This window comes from Rhamphochromis longiceps, linkage group LG5, assembly GCF_057381845.1.
Source record: "Rhamphochromis longiceps isolate RC_006_pf linkage group LG5, R_longiceps_female_GT1.1, whole genome shotgun sequence".
Classification (NCBI taxonomy): domain Eukaryota; kingdom Metazoa; phylum Chordata; class Actinopteri; order Cichliformes; family Cichlidae; genus Rhamphochromis; species Rhamphochromis longiceps.
In genome coordinates this window covers 15558422-15584736 of record NC_140561.1, presented here as the reverse complement: position 1 = coordinate 15584736, position 26315 = coordinate 15558422, and the positions used below count along the sequence as shown (strand labels likewise).

The window sequence follows — 26315 nt, the reverse complement described above, 5'->3', positions numbered from 1 at the left end:
TGGAGAACAGCTGGTTTATTCTCCTGCCTTCTATCTCTCTGGTGTACCTCCTCAAGCGGCTGGCCAAGGCTGTGAGTCTTTGCTTGGCAGTTTCCAAGGCCTCAGGTATGGACAGCTTGCTGTATTTCTTAGGCACCTTATTTGTCGCACCTTTCTGCAACTCTGTTAGTTGGCTAACCTCCCTCCGTGCTACTTTGATCTTGCCCTCTAGCCTCCTTCTCCATGGAGGGTACTGCCCCTTGTGGCTGTTCAACTTGTAACCAAGCATCTCACTGATCACTGCTGCCGTATTGTAGATCAGCTTGTTAGTGTCGGTAATTGTGGTTGTAGGTATTGCCCGTAGTGCTGCATTAACATCATCTAGCAGACCTTCTGAGGGTACTTCACGTAATCTTGGTAACCGGCTACGGGGGATCCAGGTTTCAAGCTTGGCCATGATCCTATTTTTCAGGTCAGTTCCTCTCGCACTCAACGATCCTTCTCCTATCGCACTTGGGGCTATGTACCCAATCTCGGGTGGGGGTGATGATATCTCCCCCCTGACCTGGCGTCCTGACTCCTCCTTGCCGTAGCATTTGTGTTGTACCTCGTCAATCTCTAGCTGTGAGAGCAGTCCCTTCTTTCGAATGTTGTAACACTGAGCTACTAGTTGTTTCGCCGTCATTGTGGATGTTGGGTATCGAAGAATCCATAGGTCCCTCATCCTATTCATGTAGCCCCTTCCGCCGGGGTTACTTGCGTAGTAGCATTCCAACAACGCCCTGTTTTCGTCCCTTGCCCACCGATGCCTTCTTGTTCCAGTAGCCCACTTTTCGTCAGGGTGCCCTGGTTCCTCAACACCTGACGCGGACCTTGTTGATCCGGGCGACGTCCGAGCCGGCATGCCTTCATATTTATCTGTCTCGCTCATGTCTGCGGTAGGCTTGCTTAGCATAGGGGGTCTAGCCTTAGGACCCTTACTGGATACAGACGCCCCAGGCAGGAATCGAACTTGCGATCCTCTGTTCCAAAGGCGTGTAGTATCGTGTGTATCGTGTGTGTGTGTATATATATATATATATATATATATATATATATATATATATATATATATACACACACACACACACACACACACACACACACACACATATATATATACACATACATACATACATACACACACACACACCCCCACATAACACAACACATTGCAGTTTAACAAGGAGGCAGCCCAACAATTTGGAAAGCTTTACAGACCTGCATTTCCTATCGCCTCAGTGCACTACAGCCAGCCAACAGCACAACAAAAATCTAATTTCACTTTAAATTCTCTTTCTACTGTTTTGGCAAAAGCCACTACCTACTGTGCACTCAGTTAGATCCCAACCAGTGAACACAAAACACTAAACCACTAACCAAGCCTATATCGAACTCAGTCAACAGCAGCTTTATGAATGGATAAGAAGGAGGATGAATAGCATCTGTAACCTTAACTTGTAATGTGTTCATATGTTACAGAATAATGCATTACTTCCTACATGCACAAGGAAACTAGAAGTCACTTTGCTCCAACTTCTTCTAGGGCCTTGTGCATGCATGCTATATTTATATGCCTGACTATCAGCATAAGTGATTGAGAAAGAAAAGCACTTTCCAGCACATTGTTTCCAGTAAGACCCTCATCCATTAAGTTATGAATAAATAAATATTATCTGCCCAGTCTCTGTATACAACCATGTATGCGTATACGTGTGTATGTGTTTGTGTTGAAGTTTGCATTACTGACATCCAGTATGGGTCCATTGCAGTAGTGGCATCGCGGTGAGAACAGGTTGTGGTAATCTTTCTCGCAGTAAGGGTGCCCATCGCGCTCAAAGAAGTTCCTAGAGCCAATCTCGTCCTGACAGTGGGTGCACACGAAGTGCTCGGGGTGCCACGTTCTGCCCATGGCAGTCACCACCTGGTGTGGGGAGACACGGTGCATGAAAAATTAATGAGCTGCAAGGAGAAAAGACCTGGCTCAGCAGAGAAAATCTCTGCAGCAGAGCATGAGAGCAGCAAAGGGAATCCTGCAAACAGCAGCAGATGTTTGCAACTCAAAGTTTAAAAGGAATAATAACCATATTTACAATCATCTTGTTCCACATAAGTAAAAACATCTTTATAATCCTGTGAAAACATTAAGCCTCTGTAAATTCAAAGTATCGCAAAATATCATTTTTCTGGAGGAGGAGCTGCTGCTGAAATCCAGATAAGTTAGTGAAACTAACTTATCTGGATATCATGTACTTATATTGAGCTTAAAGCTACACTTTGGTAAAATGAAACACACATTGTATTTATTACCCCACTTATTGGCTGCAAACTAAATGAAAGGTGAGCTATTGATAGACTAAGCAGCTTTGAAGTGAAACATAAGCCAACGCTGCACTCATTGTGCAAATAAATCTAAAGTGTAATCTTCTCTTCACCATACCATTAACAGAAAACTGCATTAATGTGTGCAAAATCCCACTGGGTATTCGTGCATAAAAATAACAGCCTGCGAGCACACGTGTCTAAAAATAGGCGAGTTAAAAGTTTAGTATGTGAGCCACATTCAACATACATGTATGTTTACATGTTTCTGTGCTGTTACCTGCCCAGCAATCGGTTTCTTACAAGCACCGCAGACCCCTTTAGCCACTGTCTGGACGCCAAGTTTGTTGAGGTCAGACTGCAAGCTTCCCAGCATGTTGTCCAGCTTGTTGGCTGGTTTGGGGGCAGGAGAGGGAGAAGTCATTCCCGGTGAATGGATCTGACAGAGATGGAAAAGCAAAGTGTTTAATTACACCATTCAGATGCTTCAATAAACAACCTCAGTATAATATCAGTTAGTGTGAGTGAATCGCACCACTGCTACATTTTGTGTTTTCATTTTTCTTGCACACTTACTTGACTTCATGTAGCTGTCTTTGTAACTGGGATTTAAATTGCACTCAGAGGAACAATTTTAAAGTCGCAGTGATGCTTTCCGGAAGTCGATATAGTATAAACATAAAAATTTCTGAGAGTTTATTAATTTAAAAAAAGCTTCCTTTGGCTGCCCTCTTATTCACAAGGGCTCACCACAGCAGATGGCTCAGCATATTTGATTTGGCAAATTTTCACACTGGATGCCCTTCCTGATGCAGCCCCAAAGGGATTTGTGTCTCCTCCTGGCTTTGAACCAGGGATCCTTGAGGTGTGAGACTTACATGTAAACTACAAAGAAACCTAGAAACCTCCAGGAATGAAAACTCAACGCTAAAATGCAGGAACTATAAGTTCATAGTTTTTTAAAGGATTATTAGAGGTGTAGTTGCTTTGACCACAAGTGGATGCAGACAGTGGACGCTACAATGGCTACCTGTGTGCTATATGTCACCTCAACGTCTCTACTGTCTTTGTAGTTGATGGCCTATGAAGTCTGAGCTCCAACAGTTCCACCTAGATCAGCCCTAATCTATGTTAACAGGCCTCAAATATTAACATGTATGTGTAAATGTGTCTGGTGACTAATGCAAGCAAACACAGACCTTCTCAGGTGGTGTTGTCATTGGAGCTTCATGACTCCTACATTCCACTGAAGGAGAAAATAGCACCTATGCTGCATGCCCCCACCACCCACACCCACGGCCTCCATACATTTGATAAAATTAAACACAGCCTTTTCCTGGGTATTTCACCATGGTTGTGCTATTCTGCTAAAGCAGGTTCTAACAAAGTTTTTTTTTCCTAAAAGCATGATTGTATAAGAAATTCAGCTTCAACTGGTTGGTGTCTGACATAATGGGACATGTTGACTTAAGTCTTGTGAGACATGCTATAATTGTGACGGTAACTGTGCTGTCATGCGGCAGATTAGGTTTCAGTGGCACTGCAATCCTTCCATTCCTATGCATGGCAGGACTCTTAGTGTAACGGGAATATCAGGGAGTTACACTCTGCTTTCCTCTAAGCTCTTAAATTCTCCTCTCTAACACACTGTTCTTGGCGCCACTGGATGTCAGAATTAGAATGTGGGCTCAGTCCTTCTAGCCTGAATGTCAGCACCCCTGTGACTGGACTGCAGACAAAGCCTTCATGAGGTTACCTGTTTGACACCAAGGGCCAAAAACAGAACGAGTGTCTGGACAAATTCCTTAACGCCCATACATATCCAAGTAGCCAACAAACAAGCTCAAGTAAAACAATTCAAAGTGTGACAGAAAGTGGAAAGAATGAAGTTAGAGGAGGAAGATGGAAGAAAGGTGATCCGTGCCTGAATCGGTGGAAAGATGGGGTCGTACTCTGTCTGACAACCCACTGATACAAAGAGCTTGGCAGGCGGGGGTGGCGTGACCGGCTTGGGTGGAGGGCTAGGTGATGGAGGAGGTTGGACAGGGGGAGGTGTGGGCTCCCTGGGAGGAGGAGGAGGTGGGGGAGGAGGAGGAGGAAGAGGAGGAGGACTAGGTTCCTTGGGAGGTGGAGGGGTAGGTTCTCGAGGAGGAGGTGGGGTTGGAGGGGGAGGAGGTAGTGGCGGAGGAGTCTGCTTGATGGGGGGTGGCTTTTTGAGAACTGGGGGAGACAGTGGAGGGGGAAGGACTTTTCTCTGTGGGGCGGGTGATTCAGGAGGGATGATGATCTGGGAGGAAGAAGGAAACAAAGCAGCGAGGAAAGGAGAAGAAACATCAGACACAAAAAAGGAAAACTATATTGGCCCGAAAAGTGAAACTGTTTAAACTGTTTGCCAATAACAAGTAAAATTTTATGGTTAAGTTTGAAAAATGATAAATATCTAATATCTGCCAGTTAATTCTGTGATCAAAAGCCAAAAAGGCATAAACTACACCATCAGTGAGGCTTTTCGTCTCCACCTTCATCCTGCTACCTTATCCACAGATGGCTGAATCCCTTCCTCTCGTGTCCGCTGTGGGTTGGATGTAACAATGACTCCCTCCGTCAACCAGTCATCGGGCTGTTGTTTACGCCTGCGCTCCAACCGCCCGATCCCCAGTTTTCCCTGCAGCTCTTCAATAAGTCGATCTTGCGAGTTGCTTTTATTTATAATGATTGGTCCCATTTTACGTCTCAACATTCCCTCCCTGTACATTGGGTGCACGTTGGTCGTCTCTTTGGTGCGGCGGATAACTGACTTGAGCTGGAGAGCAGACAACAAGTTGGTGTGGGAAGCTGGAATTGTGCCATACGCCGAAGGGAAAAAAAAAAAATCAATCACAAGCAGGATGGGCTCAGAAGTGGATTTCTCACTCAAATGCAAAAACCCACACGCAGCGGCTGGGGTCAAAATGCTATGCAGTTTTTCTGTCAGGCATATTTAATTGATTTTGTTTGCAGAAGCCGAGCATCAGCCTCCTGCACAGGCTCATTCTTTAATATCAACATAAAACCTGCCGGAAATCCATGGCAAGGCATGCTCGATGGAAAACACCCGTCTATAACAAAATAAAATAAAACTCTGCACATGCCAAAGCAGGGCCAAAGATTAAACCAACAGAGCTCTAGTGTGCATTTTAAATTCATCTGCAAATGCAAAAAAGGGAAGGGAAAAGATATCCCTTTTACTGTGGAGTCTGGGTCTTTTCGTATTGGCCGTGTCAGTGATTAAAAGCTTGAACATGACATGTCAGGTGCTATGACTAACACAGCAATGTCAATGAAGCAAGTGGGGGCGTGCAGAGACATCTTTTCAGCAAAGCTTTCAACATCAGCCACAACTGATCTCCACACAGCGACTTCTCCCTCAAGCCATTCTGAAATTGCTATATGACACCACATGCATCACACCACAGAGACTGAGGAATTTCTCCTCATCTTGACATGTTTGTACTATTGCACAGCTCCTCGAGTACTTGTAGAGCTGCTTGCCCAAAATAAGCTTTTCAGCATTTTGCTTGAACAACCAATTAATACAACCCTGCTGCCATTACTTCCAGATATAATTTATATCTTAGCCACATGCCAATTAAAAGGGAGCCACAAAGTATTAAATCCTCTATAGCTTCATGCCAGCAGCTTATTTTGGAAGAGTCAAGCTGAGCCTCCTACTTGACCAGAAGCAGATAGACGGTCAACAGCAGAGGGCTGCTGTATGGGCAAGTCCAGCGTTGCATCTGGAGTCCCAGGGCAGGTGGAGGGGGTAAAGCACTCATCCATCCAGCTGGACTCAGTCATGGGTGTCAGGGTTCCCTCTAGGCTGAGATCTGGATAAAATCCATCTTCCTCCTCCCAAGATCTGTCTTCTTCCCCGGGCACAAAAGCAGTCGGTGGCTGGTTCTCACCCAGTCGAGTGGAGTCGGTTGATAAAAGTTTCTCTAAAGTATCATCCAAAAAAGGCTTCCGGCATGGCCACGTTAAACCCAGCACTTCGCCTCCCTGACTTTCTATAAGTGGTGCATAAAAGCCACTTGACGGCACAGTGGCGACCGAAACTGGAGACCCTGTGGGACTGCTGCTGCTTGGAAATGTGTATGTTTTCCCCCTAACTGGAGCAGGACTCTTAGGACAAGTATCTTTTGGGACTGTTTCAGGACTGGAGCTTTTAGATACAGCTGGAGAACTAGAGATATTAGGAATTGTTACAGGACTTGAAATCTTTGGACTTGAAAGTCTCGGAAGTGTTAATGGACTAGCTGACTTGGGCACTGTTTCCATGGTGGTTGGCACGGTAACTGGGCTATCCCTCTGTATTGCTGTTTGTGGACTGTGACTTACAGGAGCAGGACTGAGACTTTTAAGGACCGGGCTTTTACATTCAACATCAGGAGGACTGGGACTCTTGCCTTTAACAGTGGGACTCGGGCTTTTAGAGACTGTAACAGGACTTTTAGAAACAACCACGGGTTTGGAGCTCGTGGCAGCAGCACCTGGACTAGCATACTCTTTAGTTATTATATGAGTGGGGGTGTCAACTTCAGTTTCACTGGAGGTTTTTACAGTACTGGAAAAACTAAAGCTCTCAACATGTGAGATCTCAGAAGTGACAGTGCCATCATCAGCCTTCTGTTGGATCTGAGAGTACTGAAGGCTCTTAGATGATGCTATTACTACAGCAGAAAGAGGTGAAGATGCAAGAGCTGAACCACCATCTTCATCTATGTGGAGTTCCAGCGGGAGTGGTGTACAGGACGGAGCAGTGTAACTATTGGGTAGAGGAGTATCAGGGGAACCAATCTGAGGCGTTATAGGTGGGTTAGTTATTGGGTGGATAACCGGTGAACCAGCAACTAATAATGGGTCAACTGCATCTTGATTGACAGACACCTGAGAACCAGACTAAATCAGGTGCAATTATGTGAAGGGTGCAATGTACATACAAAGACAAGACATACACAGTGGTAGAGAAAAGAGAAAGAGACCAGGAAAATAAAGAATGAGATGAGAGTGAAAGAGAAAGGACAGTAAAGAGCATCACAAAGCAAAACCTGGAAAGTTACTGTAATACAAAAAAAATTGTTGTTTCAACACGAATGAATGATGTCATCACAAATACTGACAACAAATTAAAAAAAAAAAAAAACCTTGGTCACTGCAATGTTGAAGAAATGCAGCTCATAAAAATAAGACCTAAAAACAGGCAAATGCCAAAAAACAAAACAAAACAAAACAACAACTTTCTATAATTAAGAGATGCAAAAACATCCAGTACAGCTAAATTCTAAACAGCCACACATACCAAAAATAACTGTCCTCAATCAAACCAAAGTCAACCCACTTCTGAACCACACTCACATTGCTTTGCACTTTGAAGTCAGACAGGGAGGCCATTAGCTCATCCAGCTCTCGTGTGGCAGAGGAGGCAGACATTCTGGCTTGTTGTTGTGACAGCGTTTCTTGTCCATCTGTTTGCTCATCTGACACCACCAACGGTGCGGGACTAGTGAGGAAAACACCACCGTCAACCAAAATGACTGGATTTTTAAAAAATAAATACAAATATAAACCACGTACAGTATAAAAGTGGTTCATGCCAGCATAAAATACATGGGCACAAACTTCTCAGTAGTACAAATCCAGTTTTTCTGTAACAATTTTTGGTCTTACTGTGGTGCTGGGACAGAGCTTTCCAATTCATTCAGAAGGCTCTCCACACTTGGTCGAACGTCCTCGATTCCTCGAGTGGGTCCACTACGTTTGGGCTTCTCCACCACAGTGGCTTTACCTGCAGTGGAGACTCCATTCTCCTGTACGTGGTGGACAATGCTGCTGCCAGGCAGCGGTGGAGCAGCTTCCTCTACGGCATAAAGAAAAAAAGAAAAAAGATGAATGCATATCCTGCTAAAATGCATACATAGTGTGAAGTGCAAACACTGAAACAGTAACAGAATACAGTGGAAAGAATGACACCATTGTGTAATACCACAGAAACAGAAGTACCATAGTTAGACGGTGACATCGACATTCCTTCAGAGAAACATGAGGGAGCATTTCATAAACTGAAATGCTCCCTCATAATTGTACCTTCTGTGGCGAAGGCAGGGGTGCTTTGCTGCACAGCGTTGAGCTCCAACAGCAGGCGGTCCAGCTCAGACAGGTTGCTGCCCAGTGAGTTCATTGCACCAGCTGATGAGTCACTGCTCTTATGTTTATTAGGGAGACTGAACAGGGCAGAGACATGAAACAACATTTATCATCAACAACATCTTGTTTCAAGCTTAGCACCAAGTGGAAATGGTTATTTCTGATCAAATGTTTTTACTTATTAGTTTCTACTCAGAAACATATTCTAAAAAAATTTAGCTGTACTGAGTTTTTGTTGTTGGAAAGATGTCTCAAGAGCTTCGTTGAGACTTAACATGACCTCTAACCTGTACACGTGGTCCTCTCCACCAGTGGGTTGGCCTAGACTGCTGCTATCTCTAGACCAAGGACTTCTCTGCGCTGTGCCGACAGACTGAAATAAGGAAGTAAAATAACAATAGTGAATTTAGAGGATCAATGCAGCAACTAATTCACTTCTCATCCATGAGTTCATCAGGCAGCATTTGAAACGAAACAGTCTTTGGTTAATTCCCCAACATTTACAGCATGCATGCATTTACCTCTATTTCTTCTACTCCATTCAGAGCTTGGTCTGAGGGAGTAGGTGGGACTTGGGATGGAGAGCAGATGTCTTGCTGGGTCTGACCCCGCACAGGAAAAGAGTAGGCGGCCTCTTCAGACAGGAAAAGGGGGTGTTTCGAGATGTGGGATGTTGTGGACTCGAGGTCCGCCAACAAAGCATCTACATAAACAAAAAAAAAAAAAAAAAAAAAAGCACAGATTGATTAGCATCTGGTTATGCCATATCCTATCTTGAATTTTAACTTTTGTCGTTCAATTATTTATGGTCTTGTACTTTGATGTATTAGGTATCCTTGAGAGCTTTAATAGCTGCCATTTTTAAAAAATGTATTACTAACCTCTAACACCATAGCTCTCATGACTGTCTATGGGAAAGAAAGAAATCAGAGCGTGCTATCACAAGATCTTTGAGCATTCAGCACAAAACCAATGTGATGGAACAGGGGGGGGGGGGGGGGGGGGGGGGGGGGGGGGAGTCAGCGACTGCCATCTATCCAACACTCCAATCTGCTAAAAGTCCAAAAGCATAAAACAAGGCCTATACCGATGTTGAGCGGACATGTTGGTGCACTTCTGAAAAGTTAGTACTTTCAATGAACTTCTAGTGAATAATATTCGACTCATGATATGCTGCTTGCATACACGAACACCAAGTAATTACTGCTTCTTTCGCAACCTGTCAAAACCCCCAAGAGCGCTGACATCAGAGGGAGTGGAGTTGTAAAAGTTGAATCATGCAGGCAGTCATGACCACTCCTGTCGTTACTTATTGACCCTCTCCTGCCTGCAATTGTGAAATGGTTTAAAGGGTTGCTGTCAAATCTGCACACAGGTATACACACGGACATATTTACCATCTAAACGCAGACAGGTCCCCCAGAGGAATGCAGGCCAAGAAAACAACTACTAATTAAGCAGTCCCAGCAAGTAGGTAGAAGGACATATAACATTAAAGGGGATTTAATGAAGAGCACAGGCTGTATTACTGAATACTCAGGCTTATTTTAGCATACTCACCCACCAGAGCAGGGTTTAGTTTCTCTTGCAGAATTTCACAAGTCCTAAAAAATAAGACCCTAAATTGAAGAACAAACTTGATCCAATAAGATGTGTTTTATGAATAAAGCAACTCGAAATAATTACAGTTTAAACACACTGTCAGGATACCAGTGTGTTACAGGTAAAGGCACAACTGCTGCCAATCTAAAGCAGTAAAACTAACAAAGTTAAAGTATATAACCAAAACTGTAATGATCAGCATTAAGTCTCATTCTGTATCGCTAAAACACTGACTAAAAATATTTAAAGAGCGCACAGCACTCTCTAACCTTCTATGACAAAGTCTGACATATAGCTAGGGAGTATTCAACATAGGTTAGCAAGCTTAACCACTTCCTAAAATTAAACACTGGGTCAGCAGTCAAACCCATAGCTAAAGTAACCAGCACATGAGACATACCTCTGAGAAAGGCAAAGACAGTACACGCAAGGAAGTGAAGAGGCACAAATGCAGAGACGAAAAGAATCAGAGGAGGAAGAGGGCAACCTAAACACAACGTTTGCCAGGCAGGAACTGCCTTTCTTAACTCTACCATCAGTGCAGCAGAACGAGAGACGAGGAGGGGGAGAGGATCACGGAGAGAGGGGAAGAAGGGGTTAAAAATAATGCCGGGGGGTAAGGTTCACCCCTTCATTGCTATGCCAGCTCCAACTAGCTGCCTGAAAGCTTAAGTAAGAAAGCTTAAGTAAGTAGAAACACTACTCACACAGATCACGACAATCCTCTGAAAAAGTGTCCAGGGTCTGAGCAACTGAACGAGTGCACAATGTGGTGAACTGAGGAAAGTTGAAAGCAATCGGAGCTCTTATCAACACAGACATGCCCAACTATGGGAGTGGTATCACAAAGGTATATAAGGGGCTGTAATCAGCCCCTCCTTCACACTGGTAGCGTAAGCTCTGCTCAGGTTACTCATGACTCATGACTACTTTTTAATGCTGCATGTTGCATTATATTTAGTCCTTTAATTATAATCGTAAATATACAAGTGTGTTTTCTTGCCACAGTTTAGGTGGAGACTAACTCATGCTGGGTATACCGAAGTACCACGAGTACAGTGGTAATTCGGTCTGCAAGGTTTCCCAGACAGAGAGGAGACACAGCAGAAACTGAGCCAGAGCAATACCAGATCCACTTGGAGCACCTTAGCGCTACCGTGATAAACACGATTAACGTGGTTAAAATGCCAGTTGACAGGGTTTCACAGCAGAGTCTCCTCTCTGGACACAGAAGCCCAGATACATTCCACAGAGTTTCATTATGGACACAGCAGCACACTGTTTACACTACTGCAGCCAGCTCTGAGTGCACCTTCATCTCTTACTTGGTAGCAGCAAACAAGCACACCCATAAAAGCAAAGAGGCAGAAACAACACATCTGTCACTTTAAAGTAAATACCAAGTATGGTGTGTGATAAAACCTTCCATTGAAAGATGGCTAGAAGCAGCGGCAGGGCCAGCACACACACACACAGGTGTACCTAACACTCAACAGTGCGGCTCGACTTCTGGTCCACAAGAAGGCAAAGTCAGGAGGACTGTGAGCTTGCTTGCTTAAATGAAGTTGACACTTCTTCCTTACAACTTTTCTTACACCAGAGCTGATTTTAACAGTGTGACATAACGCACAACACGCAAGGAAACTGCGGCAGAGATGCACTGTTAGGAAACAGTCCACTAGATCCTTTGCATTTAGCAAGCAGTGAGTTTGATCATGTAATGTGATGCTCATAGATAGGTCTAAAGTTTGTAGTTGTAATTAAACATCTGAAAATTTGTAAAACAAATCTACACAAAATTGTTTTCTGTATGGGCTTAAAGTGTCCAATCAGAGAGCAGCTGGTTCCATTTCCTGAAAAGTGTAGTGCGTTTTCAAAATCCTCTGGTTGCTGAAGGCCCTATGCAACAGTGCGTTTTGTAAATCTACTTCTCCTTTTGGGACCTGCAGCAGCAATTAGGCCAGAAACATAACTGGTAAAGCGACCATCACTATCTCTCTTCTGATTGGACCGTTACAATGTATCTCAAGATCAAGGAAATCCAATCAGATCAGAGGGTCAGATTTTATACTGGGAGCTTTGATCTGTGGCGATCTACATGGAGTTTTGTGCTTCGTATCTGTATACAAGATCACAAAAGCACATCTTTCTCCACTCCACAGTCTACAAAATACCACCACAATTACGTCACCCAGTGTTTAGTGGCTGTCACCATCTTCGTGTTTTAAAACCCTCACACGTGAGGGACTTAAAAAGCGAGGGACACTGCACTTTTATGTGGGGTCGTGACTTTTCAGTCACCAGGTAGGCTCATAGCTGGCTTCATCCTCAGAGAGCCATAATTTCCGAACCGAACGCCACGCTGTATTCAATCAAATCTGAAACCGGCGATTTTAAGCATAAATTCACGTGGAAGTTTTTAAAATAAAAAACAGCAGTAGGATAATTTCCCAAAAGACCTATTTTTTTTTTAGAGGTCCGGTTTCGGAAGTGAACCTCCCATCCACTTTCTCCACTGCCATTTCATCAGATCCTTATATAAAGAGTTTAAAGCCTTGAACCGAACCAAGCCAAGCAGCTACACACAAAGATTTGATCTGCATCACAAAAAAACAGAACATGGAAAAGCCAAAGGTATAAGATTGTTCACTTTTAACAGTGAAGTAACTACTCAGGGGTTTTCAAGTGACCTGACATTTTGTGGTTTAAACGCTTCCATAGTAACAACGGTCTCCATCCATCAGTCTTTGAGGATTGTGGGAAGAATAATTTCTTTTCCATGACATCGTGAATAACACAGGATTTTCAGTTCAGTTCAGTTCAGTTCAGTTCATTTTTATTTCAAACATTTCAAACATGTGCCTTCACAATCATTACAAAATATCATTCCATTATTTGTTTGAAAAGGAGTAGGCTGAAGTATTTACTTATTTGTCCCTACCCCCTCAAGTTTTACCTCTCATTCATTTAATTTTTTTTTTGTCTTAAATATGATATCAACCTTGTTTTATTAAAACAAGGTTGATATCATACCATCATTTTAGCGTCACAGCTCGTTGAAAGTCTACTCTCAATGCCTACAGCATTATGGCTCATAATCAAAATCCCTATGGAGAATATGAATGGGATTTTTACTTTAAGATTCCCATTGCGGAGCGCCATACAACTATTTTTTATCTGAGTTTTTGGCAACCACAGGGCTCGCCCCTGCTGAAGTTGGGTCCCATCTTTTATACACAGATCAACTTTTGTTTTTGTATTGTGATGAATAATGAATTTTTCCATGTACATTTAGCTTACAAAACATCATTTATGAACAGCACTTTACTTTAGTCCAACATTTTTTACCCTAATTTGAGCCACACTACACCACACCACATAACTATGTAAAGCATTCAGAAGAACAACCTAAAAAAATCTGATGAGAATAAATCAGAACTAACGCAAATCACAGCAGAACATAATTTAGGTTTCATCAGATACTTTTTTGAAATACTGCATAAATAAATGGTACAAATATCTGCAGGGCTCATATCTGTTACTGATGTCAGAACAAAGTTTTACTACAGCTGGTGGAGACTTCAGTGAACACATGTTAGTCCAGATGGTTTACACAAGAGATGTTAATCAACTTAGCTCTCAAGCTGAACTAGATTTAACCCTGGTAATAAAGAATCTGCTTCTCTAAAATACAGTTACTGCTAAAACATGAACCTCCAGGCTACAGATACGCATACTCTGTTTGGCACTGCCTTACACCAGAATACTGACTTCAAATACAAGAGAGAGGCTTTACCAAAATAAGGCACGCTAATTGAAATCAACAGCTCATTTCCCACGGCAATGTCATTAGCGCGCAGTCCTAATGAACAGAATATGATTTAGCTAAGTTTTAGGGCTGTGTTTGTTTAGTAAATGCAGCATGTTAGACGTGCTCTGACCCATCCACAAACTACACAAGCACACTGAGGTGTGTCAGCTTCCTCTGCCAAGAGAACATACCGCGACACAGACTCCAGTGCAAAACACACACAAGGTCTCCAAAGGCCAAAAATGAAAAGAGGAATAAAATAAAGAACACATAAAAACCTGTGCTAAATATCTACTGAAACATGGTTTCATGTCTTCTACTGAAAGGTGAAGGTGAGCTTGTTTTTATATTTTGTTAGTGAGCGCAGGTTAATTCCCCGGAGTTCTTGGGAAGAAGGAGGTTTTATAAGGGGGACAAATCTGCTTTTCAGCACCTGGAGAAAAAACAGGCTGCACGTAGAGCTAACAGCCTGAATACATCAATTAAACTCAGTCATCCCTCTTAATTTGCAGCTAATGAACACAGAAAAACACCAGCATTCAGTCGGTTTCTGCGTGCACGACACTGAATGTGACACGGCAGAGCACAGCTGGGCTCAAACAATGAGGAATGGTGGTAGGAGTGTCGAGAGAGAGAGGAGTGAAACTGGGAAGTGTGTGTGAGTGTGGCATGCAGCAGGCAATCCTCAGAGGCTAAAATGTGGGTTGACGCAGATTAAGGAGACTCCCTTCCTCCCAGATGAATGGTGTGCATTTTAATTACACGAAGACAGTTTCACATGGGGCTCATTATAGGAAAGAGAAAGAGAAAGATAAAAGGGGGACTAGGAAAACTTGAGTGGAAAGAAGAAGAGATGAAAAAGACAGGAAAATGAGGAATGAAGGGAGAGGTTAGGGAGGGTTTGAGAAGGAAACAATTTCAAGACTCAACTATGTCGACAGCACGTAAGTCACTACTTTTCACAGTCAAACTCAACATAAAACACATAAAATATGAACAGAATCCAATTAGACAAACAGGAAGACTCGTGCTCCTGAATGTCAACAAAGGCAAGTCTCCATTATCCCTGACAGGATGTCCTGTCTGTTTGACCCTGCACTGACTGCATGAGCTTCTATAAGTGCTGACCGCTGCTTGGAATGAATCAATGCTGTTCACTATTCAACACATCTACTCCTGTTTATTTAACCCAGCTGGTAGCAGTTCATTTCAACGCAACAGCGCAGTACATTTATCAGCCTGCAGGGGATGATGTTGAGCTACGTGCAAGTGCCAAGCTCAAGCTTTTTTCCCCCCCTTCCCTTCTCAGGGCTGGTATACAGAAAAGTCTTTATCTGCTAGGTTCATAAATGCCAAGACATTTACTGAGATATGAGCTGACACCAAAGTGAAACTACAAGGAAAATTTAAGCAGCAAGATCCTGGCTGTGCAGCGAGTTTACCCATGTTCTCTGCCCTTTCTACATCTTTCTATCCTCATTCTTTTCATTTCTTTACTGTGCATCTGTCGTTGTGCAAGGTGCACGCCGGCTGATACAAATTTCTTGCGTGCCACAGCTCGTCTTCCATGTGAGAGAAAAAGAGGGAGAGGCGGAGAAAAATGCGAGGTGCATGCCAGCTTAACGAGACAGTGCGATAGGACAGAAAAGTAGGGACTGAAGGCAAGAAAGAAAAGGTAAAAAGTCAGACTTTTGGATTAAGATCCGCTTTGAGGGAGGAAAAAAACAGCAAAGCTTCAAAATGCAATAAAATGTGTGGAACAATCTTAGTATTCTGCTGTTCTGAGACTCATGTGGTGACACGAAGCCTTTCATGTGCCGTTCAGACAGGACTAGCCTTTCAATGTGACACAACCTGACACACCATCACATGAAATGATGAATCCTTCTCTTTGCTTGTACCAGAAGAGGAAGAAAAAACATGCGCCGTACAGCCCTCCGGGCTCGTGTTAGATAGCAGAAGGCCTGTGCCTGCGTTCATTTGGAGTGCTTCGACGGCTACGTGAGCACAAAATTGAATCACGCAGGAGACTAACGCACACACGGGTGCAACAGTGGACGGCGACACTGAACGCAGGTGCCTTTCAGCATGGCTGACTACACATACCGGAGAGACACACTGAGGCATCTAGGCACGCTATAAATACTTTCCTGCTGACCCTGACCTGTGGGAGAGGAGACACGAAGCAGATGATGGATGACCACGATGGTCAAAGCAATAGTCATGCGTTACAGACCACCCAGCAAGTTCTGCACTTGTACATCTGCTCTAACATGTATGCACTTGTACTCTATAGAAAAAGAAATATGATGTCATTTCTTTGATCTGAATGTTCTCAGAGTAACGCTCAAAATAAAACTTTCTTGTTAATGACCACAGAGTGTATGACCACCAAAACCAAACCTTACAATGTCCTAGCTGCTGCAGGAAGGGTACACCCTGGATAGGTCACCAATCTTGACAGATCATCATCATCATCATCAGGTGTGCTGAGTGAGAGCTGAATTTGACTGTGAAAGCAAAGGCCACCACAGCCCTGAAGAATACCTTTTATTATCTACTTTACTTTTACTGGTGGTATCAGCGGAATATATTGTAGCGGCAAATTAGACTTCAAACAAGCGACTGAGACCACAAACTTATTAAGAAAGTGTTTTAATGAGGTCATATAACAATTAACAGTACTGTAATTTTCTCATTCTCACATGCAAGTCATTTTCTTTTGGCAAACTCACCTGTCACCTCCTGCAGACCATTAGAATCAATGCAGTTTCATATTTTACTACACAGTAACTCTAAGATCAATTAAGTGCTACAGATGCTATTTTATGCAGACAGAATGCAGCTGCTTACACAGCAACATGCACTCCAGTGTGAGAGAGTACATCGATGCATGCAAAGCGAGCACACACAAAACATAACACAAAGCAGGAGAAGATCAACATCAAGTATTTTAATATTAACATAGCAATAACATTAAATAATCTAATGACTAAGGAATTTATCATTAGATGTAGTTCTAGTTGTGTTTCTGCCTTGTGCCCAGTATTTTCTTTCTACATCTAAATGACAAATGCAAAAACAAGTAAACAGACATCTTTTACAGTTTATCTTTAGATTTCTTTTTAAAAAGAATCAACCTTTTTAGTGCCTTTAAGTCTAATCCTGCAAGGCTATCACTTTGTTTATTTTAACAATGGACAAAATGACTAAGACTCTTCCGGTTCCTTCAGCTCTATAAAGCCTTGTGGGAGGTTTTGGCCTCTTTTTAACAGTCATAAGTGCCAAAATTACCACCAGACAGGATGATCTCATGTTGCAACTTGCAATTTGCATGGTGGAAATTTCATAAAAAGCAGAACCCCAGGGCATAACTTCACTGTTTTGGTTCAATCTCTCTGCTCTCATTTCACCATTTTCTGCCCCAGCGGGCAGCTAATTTTCTGCAAAACACTATGACAAACCCACTATACACAAACCTCCCCAGCAACTAACAGCAGAGCTTCAAAGACACTGAATGTTTGCTGAGCAAATTAAAGCATTTAACACAGGAGGAGGTAATATTTCCCAGGATTTAATGACCAAAAAAGAAAAAAAAAAAAAAAAAAAGCTAATAGAAGAGCCAATATTAAACTCACTCCACCAGTTACTAATAAAAATAAATGCAAACTTTGATCCTGCTGGGTATCAAATTGATAACTATTCACCAAATAAACTTCAAAGCTCATAATGATTCTCTTTCTGTGTTACATGCATACTCCTTTGTCTGAGAAAGAGGCGATTAGTCTACTGTGACTTGAGGCGAGAGGAAAAGTTAGGTCAGCTATTTGATTTAAAAAAAACAAAAAAACAAAAAAAACACTTCTAACACTGATCACACGTTTGTTCTGAGAAAGGTTGAACCACATCATGCTAACTGCTGAACTACTACGACACCTCATCTCTGTCAAGTTCCACGGAGGAAGTACCACTTCAAAGTGTCAAACCAGCGTCCCGACGCCTCCGCCACTGCAAGTTCATCCAATAAAACCCAACCGACACAAAAACTGTGCCATATCTTAACTTTTATAACATATTTATAGCATTTATATCCAGGTGGCTCCTTGGTAAGATCTCTGGGAGCTTTTCATCCAAGAAAGCAAGTCCATTAGTGATATTATTTCAGCTTTGCTTTTACACGATTACACATTTGTCCTCTTGCCTCACAACAGTCACAGTGAAAGCAGCAAAAAAGTGGACATCAGACTTTGGATCTTAACTATTAGTTATTATTTTTTATATTTTCTTTTCACTCTGCACGGCGGGAACGTGACAGAGATCGCTGAGATGCTTTTTAAAAAAAGTCACAATTCACATTTCAGTACGATCGTTATTATTAATATCACACTGAGACATTTGTTGTTATTAATAGTTCCGCTTCTTCTTCTCTCTGTCGGCTGCTGCTTGGTTTACTTGGCTTCTGCTGTTTTTGTTGCTCTCTTGCTCTCCTGTTATCAACTAAATGGAATTATTACATTTAAAGGGAAGAGGAAGGTAATGAAAGCAGCAATTTTAATGTTCAAATAATATACATGGGACTAACGAGGAGAGTATCTGCAATTGAAACAAAACCAGGGAAAAGATACAACATGTCCTCTTACCATACTATACGACCTTTATTTAAACCAGGGTTCACAAAGTGCTGTACATATACAAATAGTATAAACTAAAACTAAAATCATAATAAAAAACCCCTCTTGCTTTTTCTCACTTCCATCCTATTCTCACTCAAAACCCCCGTTAACTCAAAGGTTTTTAAAGAAAGGCTGAGGCAGTTTGGGGTTTAACCGATGCCCAGTCTGGTTGTTTTGAGAGACTGTGTGCATGTGAATGAAGTGAAAGCCGCTTGAAATTACTTCAGCAGTACCATGCGGGAGAGCAGGGTGGGGTCGTCTACTAAAAGAGACGATCATTTTCACTGTTATACTGAATGGATGACTCTCCACTGAAAGTAAGAGCAAAAATACACTGCAGAGCCACGAGCAAAAGAAGCGCTTCCTGAATATCTGCATAAAGCCATGCTAAGGTTTTATATTTATAACAGGAAGTCTGCACTGGACTACAAAGAAGTCTCTGCTGTGATGACGTTTCCCCATTAACCCAAACCTTTTTCAGCCCTACCACCAAACAGAGAATGCTAGTGTTTGCTGTCAGCCGCTGAATCTACTGATTTAGGGAGTAATTGAGGGCAAACTACAGGTTACCGATCTAGAGAGAAGCAGAAGTGCCACACTGTCTGTAGATTTTGTGCATTATCCCTGACCCAATTCTATATATACAATATATGCATGTGTGCGTGCAAAACTGCACTTTACTGTTAAGATTTAACTGTTCCTTCTTTAGATAAATGTAAAAATACAAACTACAGTATAGACCAGTGAGTTATATGGCTTCAGTTTCTGATACAACAGTAACTATAAAACACAAATACCAGCTATTTTCTTTGTTATAGTTCAAATGAAGCGAATAAAACTGCAGATAATCGTTACAGGGTAGAATTAATACAAATCTGGCTTAAGAACTGACGTACTTTAATCTTCATGCATCATGCATAATATCATATCATAGAAATTGAGAAATCTCCAGAGAAAGCGTGTAAGTAGATTAGAGGAGATTTCTTAATAAACTACAATCTCAAGCTGAAAATGATTCTCAGTTTTTATGTTACTTTGCAAAGCTTGCTATGCAAAATAAAATAAAAAAAGATGGGCAATTTTCTCCTTTTATTAATCAACTCGTTCGGGTTTGTCTTTTCCTGGGCTGAAGTAGGTCATAGCACCAGAAAAAAAAGCAGCTCTTTGTCCCCTCCGGCAAGACAAGGACAGAAGGAAAGGGGATGAAGAGGAGGGTTAGCGAGGTCTGCAAAGTGGGCCAGATCATTTCACTGGAAAACAATCAACTCCATCCAAGTGCCAGAAGCCACTTATAATTGTGTATTCTCATGTTAATACTACACCCGTATAAACCTGAGGAGCACTAATCCTCACATGAGTGTTGCCATTAACATTAATGGGAGCTGATCGGAGTGTCCGCACTGACCCTTTTAACCAAGCCAGATGTTGATTGTAAACAGAGCTAATGCTCAGTCCAGCTGAGACGCTCGCGCACACAAACACTTTTGCACACACTCATTTTTCCTCCACTCTCCCAACTTCCCAATTTCATCAAAAGCTTTCATTGTGGTAGCTCTATACCCCAAAGTAGGGCAGCACCGGCAGCGCGTTAATGACTATTTAAACCTGTGCCAAGGGCAGAGGAAACCTGCTAGGCACAAACACATTTCCTAATAACGCAGTGATGTCTTATCTCAGCCTGCAGCCACATCAACGTGCCACCTCTATGAAAAATGACATTTAGGAAGCAATTAGGGGAGAGGCTTAAAAGCATCTGAAAGGCCATGTGATATTCACGGGAGCTGGAGAGGCTTTAAATGGAAGCACTGGGCCACTTTTTTAACGCCAGTATAGTTACAAAAACATGGTGCTTCCTCTTACCGCGACCAAACAAAATTTCACAATTACCATCGTCTATGCAAAACTGTTACACCAGCTGTTCCCCGGCTCGCATCAAAGGAGCCGCAGCATCGCATCAACTGAGCTGTCAGTCACTGATGGACTGGCAGGGATGAGAGTCTTGCAGCAAAGTCAGCAGGGAGCATAACTCATCAGAGCTTAGCAGGGATGAGGAAGGCTGACAATGGCTTCTAGTGTATACACAAATAATGGAAACATCAGAAAAAAGCAACAAAGACAAGAACTCGAGCAAGGAAGTCATTCGGAGAGTCAATATGGAACAAGATGTGGCAGCTTCATCATTTAGAATGACCAAAACTACAACCCACCAGGATGTCAGTCAACAGTATAGAATCATGGCTACAAGCTGAATGTGAAGCTGCCCAATAAAAAAAGTACAGAAAAATCAGCTGACCAAAAAAAATAAAATAAAATAGTGCACATTGTGGTAACAACAGTCTGGCTTGTGGTTAGACTATAGCTCCAGAAATACTAAAGATGGAGAGGTTTCGCTTGTATCTTGTGACTCTAAATATGTTTTTTTGTTTTTAACTTGAGGGCTTTTTCTATAGTAGCTGCTTGAGTATCGGTCTGGCAGGCTGCTGTTACCGTGTGCTGAGACCATAAGAGATAACGCGACGGCTGCTGCTGCTTAGTCAGCTTCCTATTCAGAGATGTGTGTCCACACCAACGCTCTGTGATCAGTAGCGTGAATAAGTTCTGTTTTCAGTGCATATAAGTGAGTGTGTGTGTAAGTGCACCATATGTTTCAAAGCCCTGCAGAATCGTTATTTTTAAAAGTCAAAGAGATGGACAAACCGAGGAGGAGGTGAGCTATTCTCTCTAGCCTTTAGCTGCCACACTGAATGTCTGACTTGCATGCATGTGTCACTAGAGACTTATCATCGAGCGTGGGCAAGAGTCCCTACAGACAAGTGGTTGCAGGGGTTTTTCTGTGGTCTACTGGGGAAAAAAAAAACCCCCAGAGGATTTTGAATAATGTGAACTTTCAAGCTTAGTCACATTTTTACACTTCACAGTACTCAGTACTGATTTAGAGCTGCACCTCAGCACAGCAATGAGCAACCATAATCAAAAACAGTAACAGAAGCAGACAAAGCTACACTGCAACTTTCCTCTTAAACTCAAAAAGTACTGAACTCACTATTTCAAATAACGCAACTTAGTGTCATCTTCTGCAGAAATCTCAATTCCTGGTAAATAACTTTCAAATTATTTTTTAAGCTGCAATGCAACATCGATGAGCAAAAAAAAAAGGAAGAGCAACAACACCTTTGCCCAATAGGAAATAAATATATTGTGTCCTTGTAAAGATAATGAAGGTTTTCTTCAACAGTAAAGATAATCTGTCTTCTTTTTCTTTAAGGGATGTCAAGCATAAGGCTAAGGGGGCAGAATCAGCCCGACAAAGAGAACGCGCAAAGAAAATGTGAAATAAATCTGAGGCTTTTAGCTGTATTTCCACAAGTTTTACAGCTTTTCCTACTGATAAAGACCTCCTCCATGACCATTCACTACACCAAAGCCATCAAGTAATCAATAAACCATTAAATGAAAAAAAGGTCCCGTTTTGCCACTATCCACTATAAAAATGTATTATTTCTTCATCATGTAGAAACAGTGAGATGTATAACTAAACTTTTTTTTATATATTAATATAAAAAATATCTCAGGGAATTAATGTGTGATTAAACTTCTCTCCAAGTGCGCTGTACATCGGCTACAACAAAAAAAATCAGTGTGACATCGCTGCTTTAAGCCTAATAACTGAATACTTAGTTACATAAAATAATTGAATATGTTTCCATGTTTTGTTTTTTGTTTTGTTTTTTACAAGTAATTGTAAATCTACATATTCTGTATCTGAATATGGTACACTTGGGAAGTGTAATTTGGCGGTCACAACGTAGACTTCCTGCCTTGCTTTCGACAGCATCAGGCTCACCCTGGCCTGAAGTCTGTCACACAGTGAAACATCTCCTCTCTTGGTGGCTGTCCTTTCCAAAATCATGGCTAGTCCAAAGATCACAAAATTTGCCTCCCGACACCTCAGAAAGATCCCCCGTTGACATATGTAGCTGTAACTGTCACACTATTCGTTCAAAGAATCTTAATAACACATCAAAGGAAAGTCAGGTCATTACGTTAGCATGAAATTCAGGTATGTACTTCCATCTATTTGCAAATTCATCTCGTTTGCTTCCCCTTACACCATCTATTGACGTATAATTGCAAAATAATTTCTTAGGTCAGACTGCACAAGATTATGCAAAAAACTACCGGGCAGGTTTCGTGATATTTCCTTCAACTGCTTTGTTGATGGCAGACAACATTAACGGCCTTCTAGCTAAATCTGGAATTAGAAATAGAACAATTGCTGGAAACGAGTGAGTGCAAAAAAGAGAAGGGGAAAGTTTCTAGCTCGTTTTGCGTCGCTGACAGAATAAAAAAGTATCGCTTAGGCACACATGACATCTGTGTCGCAGTGTAACACAGAACATGCGGGGAAAAAAATGACAGATGTTCACGTGAGCGGCGTCTGATGTTTCCTTTGGTCTACAAACAATAAGCCAACCTAAATTTAGACTCTGCTGGGTATCTAGGCTACATCACATCTCATTTGGACTTTGTAAAAGAACTGCTTTGCCCACGCCCACTAGGTGAGTGACATTTCCAACACTGCAGCTGCTGCGCCGCCAGTGCTCTGAGGAATCGTTCCACTTGAAGTGATGCCGAGAAAGTGACAGCGAAACGTATTAATCTGAGTGAGAGACAAACGCAGCGGTTACTGTATTTGCAGACATAAAAAGGAAATACTGAAAGGTGCTGCGCATTAGTCAGTAAAAGGGAAGTTAACTTTTTAGGCTGTTTGACATTCATGTCGTGTTGTTGCAGGCCCAGGGCAGTGAAGCACGGAGCAACGCTCTACAGCACTGATAGCTGAGGAGGGGAGGTCAATGAAAGTTTGCCTCAGAACATGCCACAGCACCTAGACCACAAGGACTGCACAAACAAAAGGAGATGCAAATAACACAATTACACGTCTTGCATAAGAAAAACAAAGGAGGGGGAGGAACAAAAAAAAGCTGATAATTGCAAGCGATCAAGCTTTGCGATCTGCTTTGAGCCAAATAACCTCCTCTCTTGCAAACTCAGCCAGCTTAAAACTGTCAATAGATTGGAGCCTGCAGTTTCCCATGTGGCTCACCACAGGAATGGTGGGGAGTAGGAAGAGAGAGGGGTGGGGCAGTGCAGCGTTTTTAAAGAGGATAAATTTTGGCTGAGGCCCAAACCCTGCATGTGGGCCTGATTCACCCTGACATCCAGCCTGAGATCAGCAGTGCTCTGCTCTCGCGGACGCTGCGGAAGGAACACAGTGATATAACAAAAGCCCTGGGTGTGAACATGTGTGGATCACAGGAAAAAATGACTTAGGAGTAAAGACAAGCCAGTTAATTGACAGGAAAAAAAATGAATGAAAGTGAGAAAAACAGGGCAGAGAGAGATGAGAGCAGGATGGTGAAAGGTTTCCTGGTGCTCCTGCTGGCTCAGCTCTTGAAGACGGACTCTCCTCGGGCTAAAAATACACCTAGACTTCGTTGTCCTCTTTGAGTTGTGTACTAGACAGACTGGCTCACTCAAACTCCACCGGTGGTGCTTCTTTATATCCCCTACTGCTTCTAAAGCCATTTTAAACCTTCAGCGCATCCAATTTTCATAAGCAGGTGGAGGTAAAGTTTCCTGCTGTAGCTCCATAGCTCCAGCGTGATAACAGAGATCTATCAATCGCACGGGGAGGATCTGGTGTCAACGTTTCGCTACGTATGTGTGCAACAGTTTTTACATATCTGTGCTAAAATGATGACAGAATTTACAGCCCTGTGACATGGTAATTACCCTTGGCTGGATTTTTTTACATAGCTACTTTAAGGAAAGCCCTTCGCCCGTGTAAGCTGAGAATGTATCCATAAACGCTGACTGGATATAGAGTGACTTCTTGGTACACTCCCACTACCAACGCATAAAGCAGAGATCTGGGTTTTGGCCCGAAAGGGTTACATCCAGGTGAAAACAGAAAAAAAAGGAACACCATTGTTTCATTCCTTTTTTGATATTTTATACATGCAGAACCTGAAAGATGAAGCCGTGCCTGTAACATTCTTCCCAGCAAGTCCACCTGCAGCTCTCGGAGGGTGCTAATCCCCTTTGGATGGCTTTTGCAAGGCATTCATCATCTTTGACTTCACAAAAACACACTGGTTGTGTTTTTTATAGCAACCAATGAACCTGACTCCTATGCATTTCGTGGATGTCCTGCTAAACTTAACCATGCAGTCACCGGGGAAAAACTAACAAGAAACTGCTGATCCCGATAGCCATGTGCAAGCCTCGTTACTTCTATTTAGTTTTTAATTACACTGGATGCTTTTATCTCCCTGGAGATAAATCGCAGTTCCCAAAAAAGTTGGGATGCTGTGTAAAATGTAAATAAAAACAGAATGCAATGACTTGAAAATCTCATAAGCCTCTAATTTAATCACTGTAGAACATAGAAAACATATAGTTTAAATTGAGAAAATCTTACATTAAAAAAAAATGAATAAATAAAGGTCATTCTGAAATTGATGGCAGCAACACATTTAAAAAAAAATCTGGGACAGGATCATGTTTACCACCGTTTAGCATCCCATCTTTTTTTAACAACGATCTGTAAACATCTGGGAACAGAGGAGAGCAGCTGCTGAACGTTTGTGAGAGGATTGTTGTCCCATTCTTGTCTGATATAAGCTGCTCAACAGTCCTGTATCCAAATGTTTTCAGCTGGTGAAAGGTCGGGACTGCAGGCAGGCCATGTGGTTGTAATTGATCCAGTATGCTGTTCACCATTGTCTTGCTAAAATACATAAAGCCTTCCCTAAAAAAGACGTCACCTTGATGGGAGCATGTGTTGCTTTAAAATCTGTATATCCCTTTCAGCATGGATGGTGCTTTTCCAGATGTGCAAAGTGTCAATTCCACGCGCACAGATGCAGGCTTTTGAACTGAGCGTTGGTAAGAAGCTGGATGGTCTCCCTTATATTTTCCTAAAACAATTTAAAACTTCAAATCGTGTGACCACAGAACAGCTTTCTACTTTGCCTCAGCCCATTTTAAACTGCAGCGTTTCTGGATCATGTTCACGTTTGGCTCCTTCTTTGCACGATAGATCTTTAACCTGCATTTGCAGATAGCATGACAAACCGTGTTCACAGACAATGATTTCTGGAAGAATTCCCAATTTTTGGCCTTGTCCCCTTGCACACAGAGATTTCTACAGATTCCCTCCAGATTTGTAAACCCCGGCCCATCAGAGAAACTCTACCTCTCTAAAATGTTTTTCTATAAGCAATCATCTGACCTGCTGCCACTTAAAATGTTCCTAAACTGTTCCTTTATGTACCTCTTACTTTCCCAGCCTCTTGCTGCTTCTTCCAGTTTTGTAAATGCACGGTTGTAAGCTTGTCAATCTAAAGTAAGTTGAGGATTGACTGGCTCATAGTGAGAATGTTAAACTACTAAAGCAAGAGAACCTAGACCCCCCCCCACCGGCAGAAGCAACACGGGTCTCTTGGATTCGTCTGCGCGTGCTTGGCAACAATCAGCTGAATCCAACTGATCAAACAAACTGTGTTACTCTGTCAATGATCGCGTGTCACCAGAGTCTGCACTAATGGGACTGTTTCTCTCCCACCTGCTGCGGCACTTATATAATCCTGACACCCAGCAGGAGGGGCTGCATAGGTCAGTGTACCAGTGTAAAAAAAAAA

The 26315-nt window shown here is 42.3% G+C and overlaps 1 protein-coding gene across 2 annotated transcripts in view; it reads right to left on the bottom strand.

Annotated features, from left to right (window-relative positions):
• LOC146669478 (paxillin-like) overlaps nt 1-26315 on the bottom strand; it is a 34732-nt gene that overhangs the window by 7763 nt on the left and 654 nt on the right. Inside the window, exons 2-11 of one of the 2 annotated variants that reach the window (XM_085406096.1) lie at nt 9045-9226; nt 8811-8896; nt 8464-8600; nt 8047-8236; nt 7735-7879; nt 6052-7278; nt 4874-5143; nt 4265-4627; nt 2621-2779; nt 1769-1942 (exon numbers count right to left, since the gene is read on the bottom strand). In XM_085406096.1, coding sequence (XP_085262222.1) covers nt 1769-1942; nt 2621-2779; nt 4265-4627; nt 4874-5143; nt 6052-7278; nt 7735-7879; nt 8047-8236; nt 8464-8600; nt 8811-8896; nt 9045-9226 — 2933 coding nt within the window. The remainder of the gene's footprint in view (nt 1-1768; nt 1943-2620; nt 2780-4264; nt 4628-4873; nt 5144-6051; nt 7279-7734; nt 7880-8046; nt 8237-8463; nt 8601-8810; nt 8897-9044; nt 9227-26315) is intronic. The other variant, XM_085406095.1, reaches the window with a different exon arrangement.